This window comes from Myxocyprinus asiaticus, chromosome 21 (assembly GCF_019703515.2).
Source record: "Myxocyprinus asiaticus isolate MX2 ecotype Aquarium Trade chromosome 21, UBuf_Myxa_2, whole genome shotgun sequence".
Taxonomy (NCBI): Eukaryota; Metazoa; Chordata; class Actinopteri; order Cypriniformes; family Catostomidae; genus Myxocyprinus; species Myxocyprinus asiaticus.
The window spans coordinates 31597085-31613758 of NC_059364.1; the positions used below are offsets into that span (position 1 = coordinate 31597085).

A 16674-nucleotide genomic window follows, 5' to 3' on the forward strand; every position below is an offset into this window, starting at 1 on the left:
CATCATTATAATATATGCAACAATATAGTATGAAATATAAATATTATATTATAGAAATATATTTCATAAAGTGTGTACATATTTTATATGAAAGTCTGCATATGTATATGTGTAATGCTCTCCTATACATTTGTTAAAGGTCCATTCGTTTCATGTCAGAATAACTGTAATTACTAGTTTCTGACTTCGTTCACGTCACTCGTCACATAACACAAGTTGGGAACTCACAATTGTTTGAAAGCTCAGAGTTTTCTAACATGTGTAAAGTCTTGAAAATGAAAAGTTGGTGCTGGAAAAAGTACTTAAAAGTCCTTGATTTTCATTCATTGATGTCTGTATGAACCCTGCTGTTAATTATTGATCCCTAATGCATTTACTAATCTTAATTAGATTAGAACCTTATTGTGAAGTGTAATAAAAAAAAACATTTATTTATCCAGTGATGCTAAACAAATAGAAAATTAATGTAAAGTCATTTATCACAAGGTGCGGGAACCCTGAAATAGGGTGTAAGGGACCATAGATTGCTGCATTGCTTTTCTGTACAAAAGTCAGAAAATCAGTTTTCTGTCTGTGAATCATATGGAGAAGGCTTTGCTGTTTATTTCCACTATTTTGAAAAAAAAATTTTTGCCAAGTGCAGTGTTTCTGATCTATTTTCAGTTCAACCAGTTGTGAATTATTGAAAAACATTGAAAATGTAAAAAAAAAAAAATAATGTGTGATGAATTATTTTGTATGTGGAATAGGTAGATGTGAGTTGTGACTAAGACATGCGCAATTTACAGACAAAGGCTATGGATTTTCTCTTTTGCTCTCTATGCTGTAAGGCAGTGATATTAGTTCCACTAATCTGTAGTCTCCTGGGCTTTTGGGAATAATTAGGCAGTTGGATTACGGCTCATTTGGGGGATTATATTCCTGCATTAATCTCTTGCCGTGGCCCAGGTTTATCTCTGGTTGGGTGGCTTACTTGCTTTCTCCATCACATTCCTCCCACTTGTAGCTTCTCTCTCTCTGTCTTTCTGTCTTCCTCACTCTCTCACTGAAACAATAGTGGATACTCGGATGTTCAACACTAATAGTTTTGCAGACAGGTTTAGATGCCCCTAAATAATTCAGTTCCCCCCCCCGAGAATTAAACATCACTCTGTGTAAAAAAAAAAGAGTTGCAAAAAAAGTTGGAACATATAAATATTTAAACAATCATGTTGATCCTGTAAGTGTTTTCAATTGTAAGGTACTTAACCTGTCGAGAACATGTCTTAAGTTATATTTCACCCCTAAAATGAAAATAAATAAATTGTTTTGGTTAAAGAAAATGAAGCCTATGTTTAGCCAATGTTTTTTTTTTTTTTTTTTTTTTTGCATTGCCATTTTTTTTCATGACAAATAAGCACATTTCCCCACAGATTTCTTATTACTGTAATAAAAAAAAAAAAAAAAAGATATTTGAATTGTAATGATGCTGTAATAATGTTATAAATGTATAAATAAATGAAATGAAGCCAAAGAATACATTTTTCTTATAAAAAAATAAAACAAATATATGTAATCACAATAATACAGTACAAACTATTACAGTCATGCAATTGGGGGGAGGGGGAGCAAGAAAATGTCACAATGAAAAATGTTTAAATTTTTCTTTATGTAAAGTATAATTCATTTCTTTTGGTTTTGGGGTGAAATGTGTTTTCATGAGATTCATCCTAATAATCAGTTCTGAAATTGAAGATTGATATTAGTGTATCTTCTGAGCACTCTCTGATCAGTATTCAGCATGGTTACGCACCTTGCCATCTGATTCAGTACTGCTGTTCTCCTGAAGGTTGATTGAAAGATCTCTCTCTCCCTCTCTGCTCATCCATCTTTACCTCTCTACTCTGTCTCTTTGAATATGCTGTATATTCCTGATGGTGGTTTGAAGCACATATCAGTAAATATGAGCTTTGATGTGCTGCAGTGGGACCGTGTGGAAATGTGTGTGTGACAGTTGCTCGGTTCCCTGGAGCAATCACACTCGCTCTCACTTTATAAGACTTTCTGTTGTGTTGGGCTCAGCATTGGAACATGGACAGATATATATATATATATATATATATATATATATATATATATATATATATATATATATATATATATACACACACACACACACACACACACACACACACACACACACACACACACACACACACACACACACACACACACACAGAGAGATTAAATGACTTGGTGGTGCCCGCAGAGAAGTATAGCAGTCAGCCAGTGGGGATTTCTAATTGAGTGGTTTGCTGTGAAGAGACTTGTTTTGCTCCTATCAATCTCTCTATCTGTCACTTTCTCACACACACACACTGATTCAGATTATCATCTTCATCATTAATATCAGGGACCAATATGCAGAGTTTTACCCTTTGGTATGTTCATCAATTCTTTAACCCTTAAAATAACACAAACATAATGATACCACATTAGGGGACAAATGATACAATTTCATGATTTTTTTATTTTATTTTACAGTTTTTATCACCTAGGATACATTACCCCTTTAGGTTATAAAAAAGGGGTGTCAGAAACTTTAATAATGCTTACAAAATTTACCATGGCAATACAGTGTTATTGGACCTAATGTGGTAATACTATATTTTTTTACATGATACCATGGTAAAGCCAATTTTTTTGGACATTGTGCAATGGTAATTGCGTGTTTCCTGGACATGGTGCCATGGTAATACCATGTTTTTTTTGTTTGTTTTTTTTTTTACATGTGCTGCTGTAATACCATGTGTGTTTTTTTTTTTTTTTTTGGTAAATACATGCAATCAATGGTGATTGCATGTTTCCTGGACATGGTGCCATGGTAATAATTATTTTTCTTTTTTTTTAGGACATACAACGGTAGTACGAAACTAGATTGAAAAGTTTGTGGACAAACTTTAGGTTGGCTTGAGAAAGCCTAGCCTGAAAGTTTGAAGTAGTTGTAAAAGCTTGAAGTTTGAAGGTTTTAAGTTTGAAGTAGTTATAAGTTTAAGTAGTAGAGTTAAAAGTTTAAAGATTATAAGACCATTCAGTCTATCAGATAGATAGATAGATAGATAATTTGGTTGCTAGGCAGTTACCAAGGTGATACTCAAAAGGCTCCTTGCTACCCTGAGTCCAATGAAAGCAACCCGAAGTCTCTATGATATTCTGGTGCAGAAATATGTGATTTGTTACTTGGTTGCTAGGGTAACCCCATCTGGTTGCTAGGCAGTTACCAGGGTGATACTTAACATGGCTACTTGCCATCCTGAGTGAAATAAGTCAACTCGGAAGTCTCTACGACATTCTGATCCTGAGATACCCATCTTAGTGATTTTGAATGGTCAATGGTGTTTGGTTGCTAGGGTGCTCTAAATGGTTGCTAGGGCGTGGCTAAGTAGTTTCCATGATGATACTTGAAGACTGATTGCTCACACAATTCAAACAAGCCAAATCTCATGTCTGTAGGACATTCTGATCAGGAGATATCCATCTAAGCCATTTTGAATGGCAGTCAATTGGTTTTGGTTGCTAGGGTGCACTAAATGGTTGCTAGCTTGTATGCAGTTGCTAGGGTGTTAAAGTGATAGAGTGAAAGAAAGAATAAAAAGAGTGATGTAAAGATATAAAAAGGAAGTGATGGAGTGATAGAAAGTATGAGTGGTGGAGTTATAGGATGTAGCTTGAATCCTCTAAAGGAGTTATTACAGGAAAATGTTTTCATACCTTGAATGGAAGTCAAAGAGACATGAGGTCCGATACTGGAATACCGTAATTCCGATCAGTTAGAAAAGATAAAGCACACTATTCGGGATTAGTCTGAAGGTCTGTGCTGAGTTTGGTGCATGTAGCTTAAAAGCTCTAGGAGGAGTTAGAGTCAGAAATTTTAGTCTCAGAATAATAATAATAATAATAATAATGTTTAAATAGGATTTCAGTAGGTTGGCTTTCTCAAGCCAATTTAATAATCTAAAGTAACTTGTAGTACATAGTAAATACTATGGCAATCTGAGTAAACACAAAATACAGTTTTTAAATGATAATGTTATTATTGAAGCAATAAAGTTATCCAATACCAACTGGGCCTGTGTGAAAAAAGTATTTGCCCCCTTAATTACTAAATCCCCAAATCTATGAAACTGCATTCATAATTGGGTTCAGCTGGACTAGACACACCCAGAAAAAAGGTGATTGAAATACATCTGCCTGGGAAGGGTTACAAAGCTATTTTAAAGGCTCTGGGACTCCAGAGAACCACAGTGAGAGCCATTATCTCAAAATGGAGAAAACTAGGCACGGTAGAGAACCTTCCCAGAAGTGGTGACCTTCCAAAATTCCTCCAAGAGCACAGTGATGACTCATCCAGGAAGTCACAAAAAAGCCAAGGACAACATCCAAGGAACTACAGGCCTCTCTCACATCAGTGAAGTTCACTGGTCATGACTCCACTATCAGAAAGACACTTGTCAAAAATGCCATCCATGGAAGAGTGGCGAGGCTAAAACCACTGCTAACCCAGAAGAACATTAAGGCTCGTCTGAATTTTGCCAAAACACACCTTGATCCTCAAACCTTTTGGGAGAATGTTCTGTGGACTGATGCGTCGAAAGTGGAACTGTTCTGGTGTAAATCAAACACAGAATTCCACAAAAAGAACATCATACCTACGGTTAAGCATGGTGGATGCTTTGCTGCTTCAGGGCCAGGGCGACTTGCAATAATTGAGGAAAACATGAATTCTGCACTCTACCAGAAAATCCCAAAGGAGAACGTTCGGTCATCAGTCCGTGAGTTGAAGCACAAGCACAACAGGATTATGCAGCAAGACAATGATCCAAAGCATAGGAGTAAGTCCACCTCTGAATGGCTCAAAAGAAGCAAAATTAAAGTTTTGGATTGGCCTAGTCAAAGTCCCGACTTGAACCCAATTGAGATGCTGTGGCAGGACCTTAAATGGGCAATTCATGCTCAAACCCTCCAATGTGGCTGAACTAAAGCAGTTCTGCAAAGAAGAGTGGGCCAAAATTCCACCACAGTGTTGTGAAAGACTGATCTCCAGTTATCGGAAGCGTTTGGTTGCAGTTGTTGCTGCTAAAGGTGGCAAAACCAGCCTATTAAATTTAGGGGGACAGTTAGTTTTTCACATGGGTGATATAGGTGTTGGATAACTTTTTTGCTTCAATAAAAATATATATATTTGAAAACTGTATTTTGTGTTTACTCAGGTTGCTTTTTATATTAAAGCTCTAAAACGGACTAATAACAAAATGTTTTTCATTTCGTTTCGTTCTGAACAAAAACGGTATGTTTTCGTTCTGGTTCAGAAGTTCTGCTGCCTCCTTTACAAAAGGTTACCGGTTAGAACAAAAAAAGAACGGTTAATAACGTTCTTTTAAAAATGACAGTGCTCTGCCAAAAGGGTAGGTGAAATACCAATTGAAAGAGTGTTGAAAGATCTCTCAAGAGAAACAAGCAACATGGTCTGGAATACCAAGCCCAAAATAAGTCACTCGCCACACCAAAATAAGCGAAAATAAGCAATAATTTTTTTTCCAGTGTGGTGGATTTATCAGCATAGAAATCATAAGCAGTTCATTATCAGTTAATTATAGTTTAATTTACAGATCTGCTTCTGAGTCAAAAACTGGCAGCATCAAATCTGTATTTATGCATGATATCTAACAATAATTCAGTGAATACTTGGAAACAACTGACTTTTAACTCTAATAATGTTTTCCTTGTATCTGGATTAACCATTCATGTATATGTAGTATTTATACATAGTTCTTTATGTCTTCATTCAGAGAATGCAACATATACAACGGGCAATTATGCAAAGAAATATGTGATGCATCAGTTTCCTTCAGGATCAAAGCACATTTAAAATTTTTTCGGGCAACATGAAGTAGTGTAATTCCTAAATTTTACTGTGATGAACCCTTTGGTCTTTAGTTTAAAAAAAAATAATTGGAACAAAATTAACCTGTTATAACCGGTTACCAGCATTTAAAAATAAAGTCTTCACTCTGGAACAATTGAAAATCGCTTTGTTCCAGTTTTCGGTTACGTTCTGTTAAATTTTTTTTGTTTGTTTTCGTTCCTTGAACCGTTTTTAGTCTCTGATCTAAAACAATTTGGTATGAAAACTACACAAAAATAGAAGAAATCGGGCATGGGGGAAATACTTTTTCAAAGCACTGTATGTGAAAATGATACATCTTAAGGGAATTTTGATTGCCAACTAAAAAGACACTCCATATATTGGCTGGACATGTGCTCTTTCTCTGCCCCCGATAATTTCCTGTTACTCTCTAAAAAGATTCAATAGCTCAAAAATGTTATGTTTTCCTAGAAATTGCGCATCACCCACGCTAGAGTGATATTTTTCAAAGTGGATTCTGTTGACTATATTCCATCAGTAAACCCCTTTTTTTTTTGTCTTTTTTTTTTTTCTCTCTCTCCCCTAAATTGCTTTTGTTCATTCTTCCATCTTTCCATATCTGACAGATTTTCAAACACATGGCTGAGAAAGAGAAAGAACTCTTGAGCACTGCTGGCATGCTGACAATGTATGGAATATTAATGTTTGCAGTTGTCAGACATTCCATGCCTACAAATAACCTTTTAACTTTCCTTATTGAATGGTTTGTGCCACTGTGTTTGTATTTTTCTGAGGTACATGCAAAGAGTGGCATCAATTAAGCTTGACGAGTATTTGATCTGTTCTCTGCACTCTCTGTCTATGTCTCTGACAGTTAAAAGCCTATGAAGATATGCAGTTTCCCATGTTTGACTTTCGCTTAGAAGGTCCTTTCATCTGTTTGTGTTCACAAGCATGTTTCAATCTGGCCCTTTCTCTTTACATTCAGCTTACATATCTTTCAAGCTAGAGTGTTTCAAGCGTAGCAGTTCACCTTTTATATTGATCTTTGTTTTAACAGTGTACACGGAGCCAAATGCATGTTTGTGTGTGTTTGTAACACTTGACAATCTTCATCCTTACTTCAACAGCAACTCCTGCGAGAAATGCAGCAGATGGCCAGCCGACCATTCGCCACAATCAACGTCGCCTTGGAGACAGATGAGGAGCCGCCAGACCTGATTGGTGGAAACATGAAGGTTAGCATGACCTTTTGTGTGATGACATCAGAGTTGGGTTTAAGAGGGAGCAGTTACTGCATATGTTAATGTTGGGAATGAGTAGAGAGAGCTGAGTCACTGGCTCTGTTCCGAAACAGTCGATGTCTACTGTTCAGCATCTCACATGGTTTTCACAGTATTGTAAAACCTGGAGCTATCAAGAAACTTTAAAATTTTTATTTCCAGGCCCAATATTTTCATGGAAATTAAAAATAGTTCACCCAAAAATGATAATTCACTCATCGTTTACTCACCATTATGCCATCTCAAACTTGTATGACTTAGTTTCTTCTATAGAACCTATGGAGATATGATGTGAATATATCTATACAATGCAAGTCAATTGGTCCAACACGTCCAAGCTCCAAAAAGGACTTGAAGGCAAAATAAAAGTAATCCAAATGACTCAAGTACAATCTTCTAGGTCAAGGTCAATTTATTTATAGAGCACATTTAAAAACAATAGGTGTATACCAAAGTGCTCTACATGAGCAAATAAAACAATTAAGTAAAAAAAAAAGAGAAAACATTGACACTAAATACAATAAACGACACAATATACATTCATTCATAAGCCAAATAATATAGTTACGTTTTCAGACATGATGTAAAAATGTGAAAAGTAGGAGCAGATCTAACATCCAGCGGTATATTATTCCATAGTCTAGGGCCGACTATGGAGAAGGCACGATCACTTTTAAACTTAAGCATGAGCGTTATGTATGCAGGAGAAGTTTATCAGAGGATCTGAGAGTCCTGGAGGAATGATGATGACTAAAGAGTTCAGAGACATAAGATGGGGCTAAACCATGTATAGCTTTAAAAACAAATAACAAAATCTTAAAATGAAACCTAAATTGGACTAGTAACCAGTGAAGAGAAGCCAGAATAGGTGAAATACTTTCCCTCTTCCTTGTTCCAGTCAGCAACCTACCAGCTGCATTTTGGACTAACTGCAGTTTGGACTTCTAGATGCAATCACGATTTGAAGCTCGATTACACTTCCTCAGGCTTGACGCATGCTCAGTGTGCATGTACATGGGTAGAGCGCGTGTACAGTGCTCTGCGCATGTGTCCTGTGCTCTGCATTTGTGTTCTGTGTCTTACAAGTTTGAAAAATCCTTGAAATGAGAGTGTGCCTGAAATGCTTAAATACTGTCTTGATAGGCAGCTAGGTTTTGGAACAGAGCTCTTGCGTCTCAAGTCTCTGAGTGCAGTCAAACTGAGGTTTGTTTTTTAACCTCTCAGTGGTGCTCCGCATGAACTTAAAGGAAACTTTACACCATGGCACTTTGATACTGCTACAACTGGGCCGGCTGTCGAGTTGTGTTCCAGTTTCTAGCTTTGATGTTTTGCTTTTAGTTGTTTTTACTGTGGTTTCACAGCCTCTTGGTTCCTCTATGAGATTTGTCACTAATAACTGTATTACATGTTTTTTTATATATATTGTTATATTGCTGGATTGTAATTACTGTTGTTGTTATAGTTTTTTGTTGTAATGACAGCTCCAGAGTGAAGATCCAGTTTAGATTTACCTCTCGTCTGTGCGCTCTCTCCTGCTCTATCAATGTACTACGCTCCTCTTTCAAGGCTTAAAATTCATTACAATCCAGCCTTACTTGAAATCAAAAAACTCTAAATGCAGTTATTTGTATCAAATCTCATTGAGGAGCCCACAGGGTGTGAAAGTATAGTAAACACAACTAAACAAAGTCACAGCAGAGCCCACAGGAGCTTACGGAACATCAGAGCATTCAGTGCTGTAGTGTGTGGCCTGTAACACACTCAGTATACCTCTCCCGCTTTCCTGCTCGCTGTCGCTCTCGTTTTCTTGTTTTAATTATAAGTTAATTAAACCGAACCTGTCTTCTGCTTGCTCAGTCTGGTTGATGCAGATAATCACCTGAGCCCAAACGTAATGGTCATTGTACAGTACCGTTCAAACGTCTGAATCCACATTTAAAGTCTGACATGCGAAATCTAATTTAAACCTGGTAATAAAATTAACATTTTAGAATTTTGAAAAAAGTAAAACAAAGAAATGTTGTGACATAAAATGAATAAGAAATGTTTAACATTCTGCACTATTTCTAGGTCACTCACCAAATAAGCAAATTTGTGACATTGACTAATATGAAAAAGCAAAGCAAAGCAAATTTCCTTGCTTCCACTGAACCACACAAGATGCTCTTCTGAACATCCTCAAATCATGCTGGGATAACATGGGTCATCAGGTTTTTGCAAAAACTTGTGAAGTCTGTGCCAGCCTGAGCACATGTTGTCATTAAAGCAAAAAGGGCTTGCCAAATACTTAGAAATTCACGTTACTTTTTTAGTTCAGCTTTTCACTCAAATTGTTATGCTAATAATATAATACATTATGAAAAAATTTATTAAATTAGAAAAGTGCAAAATTACATTTTCACAAGTAGACTCAGACTTTTGAATGGCACTATATACATGCACGCTCATACTCAGATGCTGTTCTTTTTAGAGGCTGTAATAGATTTTTCGTGTGTTTGTGTGTGGGAGGTGTAGGTGTGTATGGCTTTCAAGATGAATGTGGTTCCCCCTTGCTCTGAACTGACAGAGTGTGAGAGAACGAGGGTTGGGGGAGGGGGGAGGGATAAGTAATAGTTCAGAGAAGAATATATGAAGAGAAGAAGGGATAAGGATGCAAGCACATTGTGCAGAGGGGGAAATGTGTGAATGGGGGTAGGAGAAGCCGCAGTGAGCACGCAAACAATCATTAAACAGTCTTTCTATGCATATGCACTAATATAATGCCTTCACTGCACAGACTGGGTGATACTTGGCAGTTAAGAAAAGAGCATTTGTGTGTGTGCAAGAATGAGTTTATGTAATCCTTGGTGCTAAGGGCAAAATGTCTGTGTGAAATCGGTCCAAGTTATTTCAGTGTTTGTGTGTGTGTGTGTGTGTGTGTGTGTGTGTGTGTGTGTGTGTGTGTGTGTGTGTGTGTGTGTGTGTGTGTGTGTGTGTGTGTGTGTGTGTGTTCAAAAACCCATCCCTGGTCATAGATGTAACAAATGAATGCACATTGCACATACAATACTTACAAAGGAGTTCCATGGTACTACCATGTTTTTGGACATGTACCATAGTTATAACTAGGGCTACGTATCGCCAACCACCTCATGAAACAATAAGTATTGTTACATACGTCACGGTTGAATATGTCACGATACACTGCAGTATCACAATTGGATTGCATTTGAAACTGTCAAATGCATGAAAGAGACCCAGGGTGGTTTGCACTAACCAGGATTAATCTTAAATTTAGATTAAATCAAGGTTTATCTGATAATTCTGTTGCACCAAACTTTAAACCTTGTTTAAAAATAATCATGGTTACATTTTAACCATTGACTTGATCCTGTACATATAAAATACTGATAATTCGCCACTGTTGATAGTTCATTGTTGCACAGAAAGTCAACGTCGAGTATTTATTTGTATGAATATAGTACTAAATTTTCTCTTGTAATACACAAAGAAATAGATATTCTGTGATGGTAAACTTAAATAGATATGAAATAATTATAAAAAATAAAAATAAATAATTTATGGAAGTGCAAAAAAATAAAGCGACACTCGACCCTATACACTTTTGGTACTTAAACCATTATAAAAAAAGTGTTTGTTAGTTTTTTTGCAATTTTGACTTTGTACACGCTGCTGCGACATTTTCTTAACCTGACTGATCGGACCTGTGTGCTAACTATCTACAGCTAGGCTCAGAATCCATCATGGCAGACAAAATTAATCACAGGTTAAGTTTAATCTCTGATATGCTAAATCATATAAAAAATTAAGTGGTGTAATGCAACTCAAATTAAAATAAAACTTAGATCAACAAACCCTTGATTAGCTCTAAACTCTGCTTAATTTAACCCTTATTGGTGCAACCCACCCCCAGTTTGTCTGCAAGAGAAAGAGTAAATCTGCAGGATCAGTTTTCATGCTTATTTAAATGAGCTCCTGCTTCATTTTGAACTGTTTGACTTGATATAAATACACAGATTAATAGTTGATTTAAAGTATCAATACAATTTAGTAAGAAAACGTTTCACAAAATAGAATTGTATCACTACAGCCCTAGTCATAACGCGGCTTTCTTTAGAAAGAAATTTCTTGATACACTGATGAGCCAAAACATTATGACTACTCACATGTGAAGCGAATTATGTTGATCATCTACTAACAAGGCCTTATGACATGGTCTGGGTAGATTAGATGGTAAGCAAACAATCAGTTCTCGTTGTCAATGTGTAGAATGCAGAAGAAATGGACAGGAGTAAAGAACTGAGCGACTTTGACAAGGGCCAAATTGTTATGGCCAGACGACTGGGTCAGAGTATCTCTGAAACGGCAAGTCTTGTGGCTCGCTCCCGGTCAGCAGTGGTGAGTACCTATTGACAAACCACAAACCGGGGCAACGATGGTTATCCCATCTTGTCCGAACGGACACAAGGTCTACTGTGGCACAAGTCACAGAAAATTGTAACGATGGTTACAGGAGGAATGTGTCATAACTCACAGTGCATCGCACCCTGCTGCGTAGCCGCAGACCGGTCAGACAGCCCATGACAACCCGTCTAGCATCGAAAGTGCCTACAATGGGAGCACGAGCGTCGGAACTGGACCTTTGAGCAGTGGAAGGAGGTCGCCTGGTCCGATGAGTCCCATTTTATTTTACATCACGTGGACGGTCATGTACGTCTGCACTGTTTACCTGGGAAGTGATGGCACCAGGATGCACTGTGTGAAGATGACAAGCCGGTGGAGGGAGTGTGATGCTCTGGGCAGTGTTTTGCTGGGAAACCCTTGGTCCGGCCGTTCATGTGAACGTCAGTTTGACACGTGCCACCTACCTAAACATCGTTGCAGACCATGTACACCCCTTCATGGCAATGGAATTCACTGATGGCAGTGGCCTCTTTCAGCAGAATAATGCGCCCTGCTACACTGCACACATTGTTCGGGAAAGGTTTGAGGAACATGATGAAGAGTTCAAGGTGCTGCCTTGGCCTCCAGATTCCCCAGATCTCAATCCAACTGAGCATCTGTGGGATGTGCTGGACCAAGTCTGATCCACGACAGCTCCGCTATGCCATTTACAGGACTTGGAGGATCTACTGATAATGTCTTGGTGCCAGATACCACAGGACACCTCTAGGGGTCTTGTGGAGTCCATGCCTCAGCGGGTTGGTGCTGTTTTGGCAGCACGTGGATAATGTGGATAATGTTTTGCCTCATTGGTGTATAAGGAAATCATACAGTACCATCAGTATATATATTAAAGTACCATTGTATTATCATTTGTAACCATCATTGTACCATGGTCCAGCCACAGTACATTTTTTGTATGGGAAATTAGAATCATGTAATTAAACTATCACAAACCAGCAATTTGTTTTTGGTTTCTAGGCATTTTATAATATATATATATATATATATATATATATATATATATATATATATATATATATATATAGAGAGAGAGAGAGAGAGAGAGAGAGAGAGAGAGAGAGATTTCATCTACTCTTTCAGTTTCAATACACAGTTCTGTTGTGTACTGTATTTAAGCAATATAGATTTTCAGTTCATTATGGATTTATTGATCGATGAATATTTTTTAAAATCATTGTTAAGGGGTGGTGTTATGCTCAACTTTTAGTATTTTATAAAATTGAAAACATTTTTGATGTCTCTCAACATCTTCAGATGTGCTTCAACCAATCAGAATTCAGAACTATCCATTTTGTTTAGTGTTTTGAATAATGCATTATATGTGTACAGTGTGTTTCAAAAGTCTGAGACCCTTAGGTCTTAGTGTTTTTCACACCTATACTCTTGAAGTTGTAAAGTCCATGCCAGCTCAAATGCATGTTGTCATTAAAGAAAAAGTTGTAAATACAGTACCAAATGCTTAGAAATTCTATAATTAATATTACTTTTTCAATTCCCTTTCACTCAAATTGTTATGCTGATAACATAATTTATCATTTTAAAAAATGCTATTAAATTAGAAAAGTATGCAAAATGGAATTATTTCCACTAGTGGGATTAGATTTTCAAACCCCACTGTATATTTATGGTAACGGTTTCTCTCATTTTCCTTTCTTGTAGTCTGTGCCTAAGCCCATAGCTTTGGAGCCCTGTTTTGGGAATAAGGCAGCAGTGCTCTCCATCTTTGTTAGATTACCCCGAGGCCCGGGGGGCATCCCTCCTCCAGGACAGTCAGGTGGGTCTCTGAGCCAGTGTATTTAGCCTCAAACCAGGTGTTGAACATTTTTACGCTTTCAGCTGCCAAGACCATTACAATGATGTTCAGAGACGCCCTCTTTGTCTTCCTGTCTCCTCAGGTTTGGCAGTGGCGAGTGCATTAGTGGACGTCTCTCAACAGATGTGTCTGGTATATAAGGAGAAGTCGGGCGGATTGCGTAGCCGCAAGCAGCAGCCAATAGCACAGCCCGCCACCTGCATCTGACATTTAGCCCTCGTCTTCTGACCCTGGACCCCTGCCAGGACTGAGTCAAAGCAACACACACTCACGGCTGGGTCACATTCACAGAAGAAGGAGGGGGGTGTGGTTTATTCCAAGCTGACTCTGATTGGAGAAACTGAATGTCTCCTGGCCAATAAAATAAACTCAAGCTGGCAGAACGCTACAAAAGGAAATGGACTCCTTTGTGACCCTGACTGATATTGGACTTATCCTGGACAACTTTATGATATTTAACTTATTCCAGTTTGTTTTATTCCATTTTTACAATCAGGAGCATTCCTTGAACTGCTGCATATGTGTATTGAAGGCAACACACAAACTTGCCTTCTAGAGACAGTCTATGGCTGCATGGCTATAACTTACACACACACACACACACACACACACACATACAGGGATGTTTTAGAGGCATGTATAGTGCATCTTTGTCTCTTTAATTTTTGCTCCTTTAGTTCAATCACTACAAATTGGTTTTATTTCGTAATCATTAATCATGTATATTCTTTTATGTCTATTGCACTAGCTTTCTGGAATAAGATAATGTAAGACTGATCTTTGAATGTTTACAGGTCATCTGTGCCATCTCGACAGAGCTTTGCATGTTTGTCTGAGTAAGAGGATCAATATTTTTGCCTTTTCACATCCAATCAATGCTGAATTACCTTCATTCATACCAATCCGAGACATTAGAAAGAGAGTGTGGGCATACTGTAAGTGTTAACGCTCGCCACAATGATAGCTCCGCCGCTTCTGCTTTTACCATTCACCATCAACTTTTTCTTATCTGAAATCTCAGGCCATTTCTCAGATACCTTTCAGGAAAGAGGAGAAATAAAAAGACGGCAGGCAGCAGGGTGCAATCAGAGTAAGCGAGGATCATGTTTGGGTTTTTTTAAATGTCAGATGTCATTTTTGGCCACAGAATATTATTTGCATACACACAAGGACAACCTGGCTGTGTGTTTGGATACCTCGGGTATTATCCAGGAGGTGGAGTGGATTGCCTAGTGCAAAGGAAAGGTCAAAGATGGAATGAGCAAATGTGACATTATGAAATCTAAACTGATGTAAGTGCATGTAGCAGCACAGCCATTACATTTTTCATTCCCCTGTGCCTATAACGGTCTGTGTGCATTAGCAGGTGGGCGGATGAATATATCGAAATAGCACAGATGATCTGGTTGCCTGTTCATGGTGCGTTTTGAGTGTGCCATGAATAAAGCATCACAGGTCGCTGCAACATTACAAAGTGTTCACTGCACAACAGCTAATACATCACAAATAGGATATTAATCTGTCTGTGATCTCTATGGAAAATTCATGCCTTGTGTGACCGATAAGGTGTGAATGTACAGTTTATCACTGATTGAATGGTTCACAGAGAGACCATGTCTGATTTTTACAGATGTTTTTTTAAAGAGAGAGCTCACCCAAAACTGAAAATTATGTCATTTACACAGGCAGAATATTAATCACCATTCTCTTTAATTGCATCTTTTTTCCTACATTCTGCCTAACATCGTTTTGTGTTCCACGGAGGAAGGAAAGTCTGGGTGGGTAAATGACAGAGTTTTCATTTTTGGATGGGTTATTACTTAAAGAATTGTTATATGTAATAAAAAGGGTCCTAAAGGGAAATCACACACGCATACACACACACATGGTCTAATGAAAGGAGCTGGTCTCACTTACTTTGTATGGAAGTAACATTCTCACAATGCTTTTCTCTGTTAGCCTCAAACAGGACTCCTCCAAGCTCACACATGCCTACTGTACCATCAATATACAGTGATACTATAGATATGAAGTCTGTAGTTTAATATGTTTAATGTAGCAGCGAGTGCACTCACGTTTTTTTGTACATAGTGATGATGAACAATAATGTGAATGCTGACTCTGTTAAGCGACTTACTGCACTTGATGGGTGGAGTATGCAGGGCTTTTGAAATGTGACTGCATTGCAGCTTCTTTTGTATGTAAGATGGTGAATGTCAGGAACAAATTTTAACTAGCTGCCTAATTTAAAGAAAAAAAAAAACACCTGAAAATTTAAACTGACCCTGTAATTATACATGTACATAAAGAATGACATAGAGCATTTTGTCTATAATTAAATGGTAAAATGAACATGACAATCTATATACTGTAACAGTTATTTTGTGAAAAGTGAAATGGTGCAAAATTACAGCATTCTTTAAGTGTTCTGGCCTATAATTTATTGAATGAGGTAATGAGCTCCCTTTAGCAGTCTTTTTACTAATGGGAAATTTATGTAGTACAGGGGCACACATTGCAAAACACAAACTATACATCTAATTTACAGCATTTTATCTCCATAACATTATTTGTGGTGTTTGTTAAGGCAAGCATAACTCATGGTCTGTCTGGCTATCGATATGTCTCATGGTGGCTTATTTGTCTTTCTATCAGTTTATCTCATGGTTTGTCTGTCTGAATTTAGGGCCTGTGAAACCATTTGCGTAGAATTGAGGGGGAACGGGGTGATTTGTTCCCCCCCACAATGCATCTGTCCTTTTGTTTATATATATTTTTTTTAATCAACACTGAAAATAGTATGAGATGCCTTGCAATTGCGTGACTGTGAGTCTCTCTAAATCAGACAAAAAACTGAAGTCTCCCCTTTGTTGTGTGAGTTGGTATCGCCCAACAAGTGTCTGGCAATCCCATTCTAGTGTAGACGGCGGTCTCACGCGCTACCTGTTACTTTTCTCAGCGCTGGTCAGGATGGGCCAATCACAGTCGTTTATGTAATGATACTGGATTAAGATTTTTATTTTTATTTTTTATGTTATAGATAATGCTTAGATGAATTTCCATTCACAGGTATGAATCCTTGCAATTATCATTTTTTATTAAAAATAGCTATCCAGTATAAAATGTTTCCAATGGGATATAAAATGATGAGATTTAAATTCGGATGCATGGAGGATTCGGTTTTCAGGGCGTCAAGCGCCCCCTGC

The 16674-nt window shown here is 37.6% G+C and overlaps 1 protein-coding gene across 1 annotated transcript in view; it reads left to right on the forward strand.

Moving 5' to 3' along the window:
• The window catches only part of LOC127411853 (attractin-like), an 86387-nt gene extending 70491 nt beyond the window's left edge, over positions 1-15896 (forward strand). Inside the window, exons 27-29 of the mRNA XM_051647685.1 lie at positions 7036-7143; positions 13315-13429; positions 13551-15896. Coding sequence (XP_051503645.1) covers positions 7036-7143; positions 13315-13429; positions 13551-13675 — 348 coding nt within the window. The 3' untranslated portion in view covers positions 13676-15896. The remainder of the gene's footprint in view (positions 1-7035; positions 7144-13314; positions 13430-13550) is intronic.
• Positions 15897-16674: the final 778 nt, after the last annotated feature.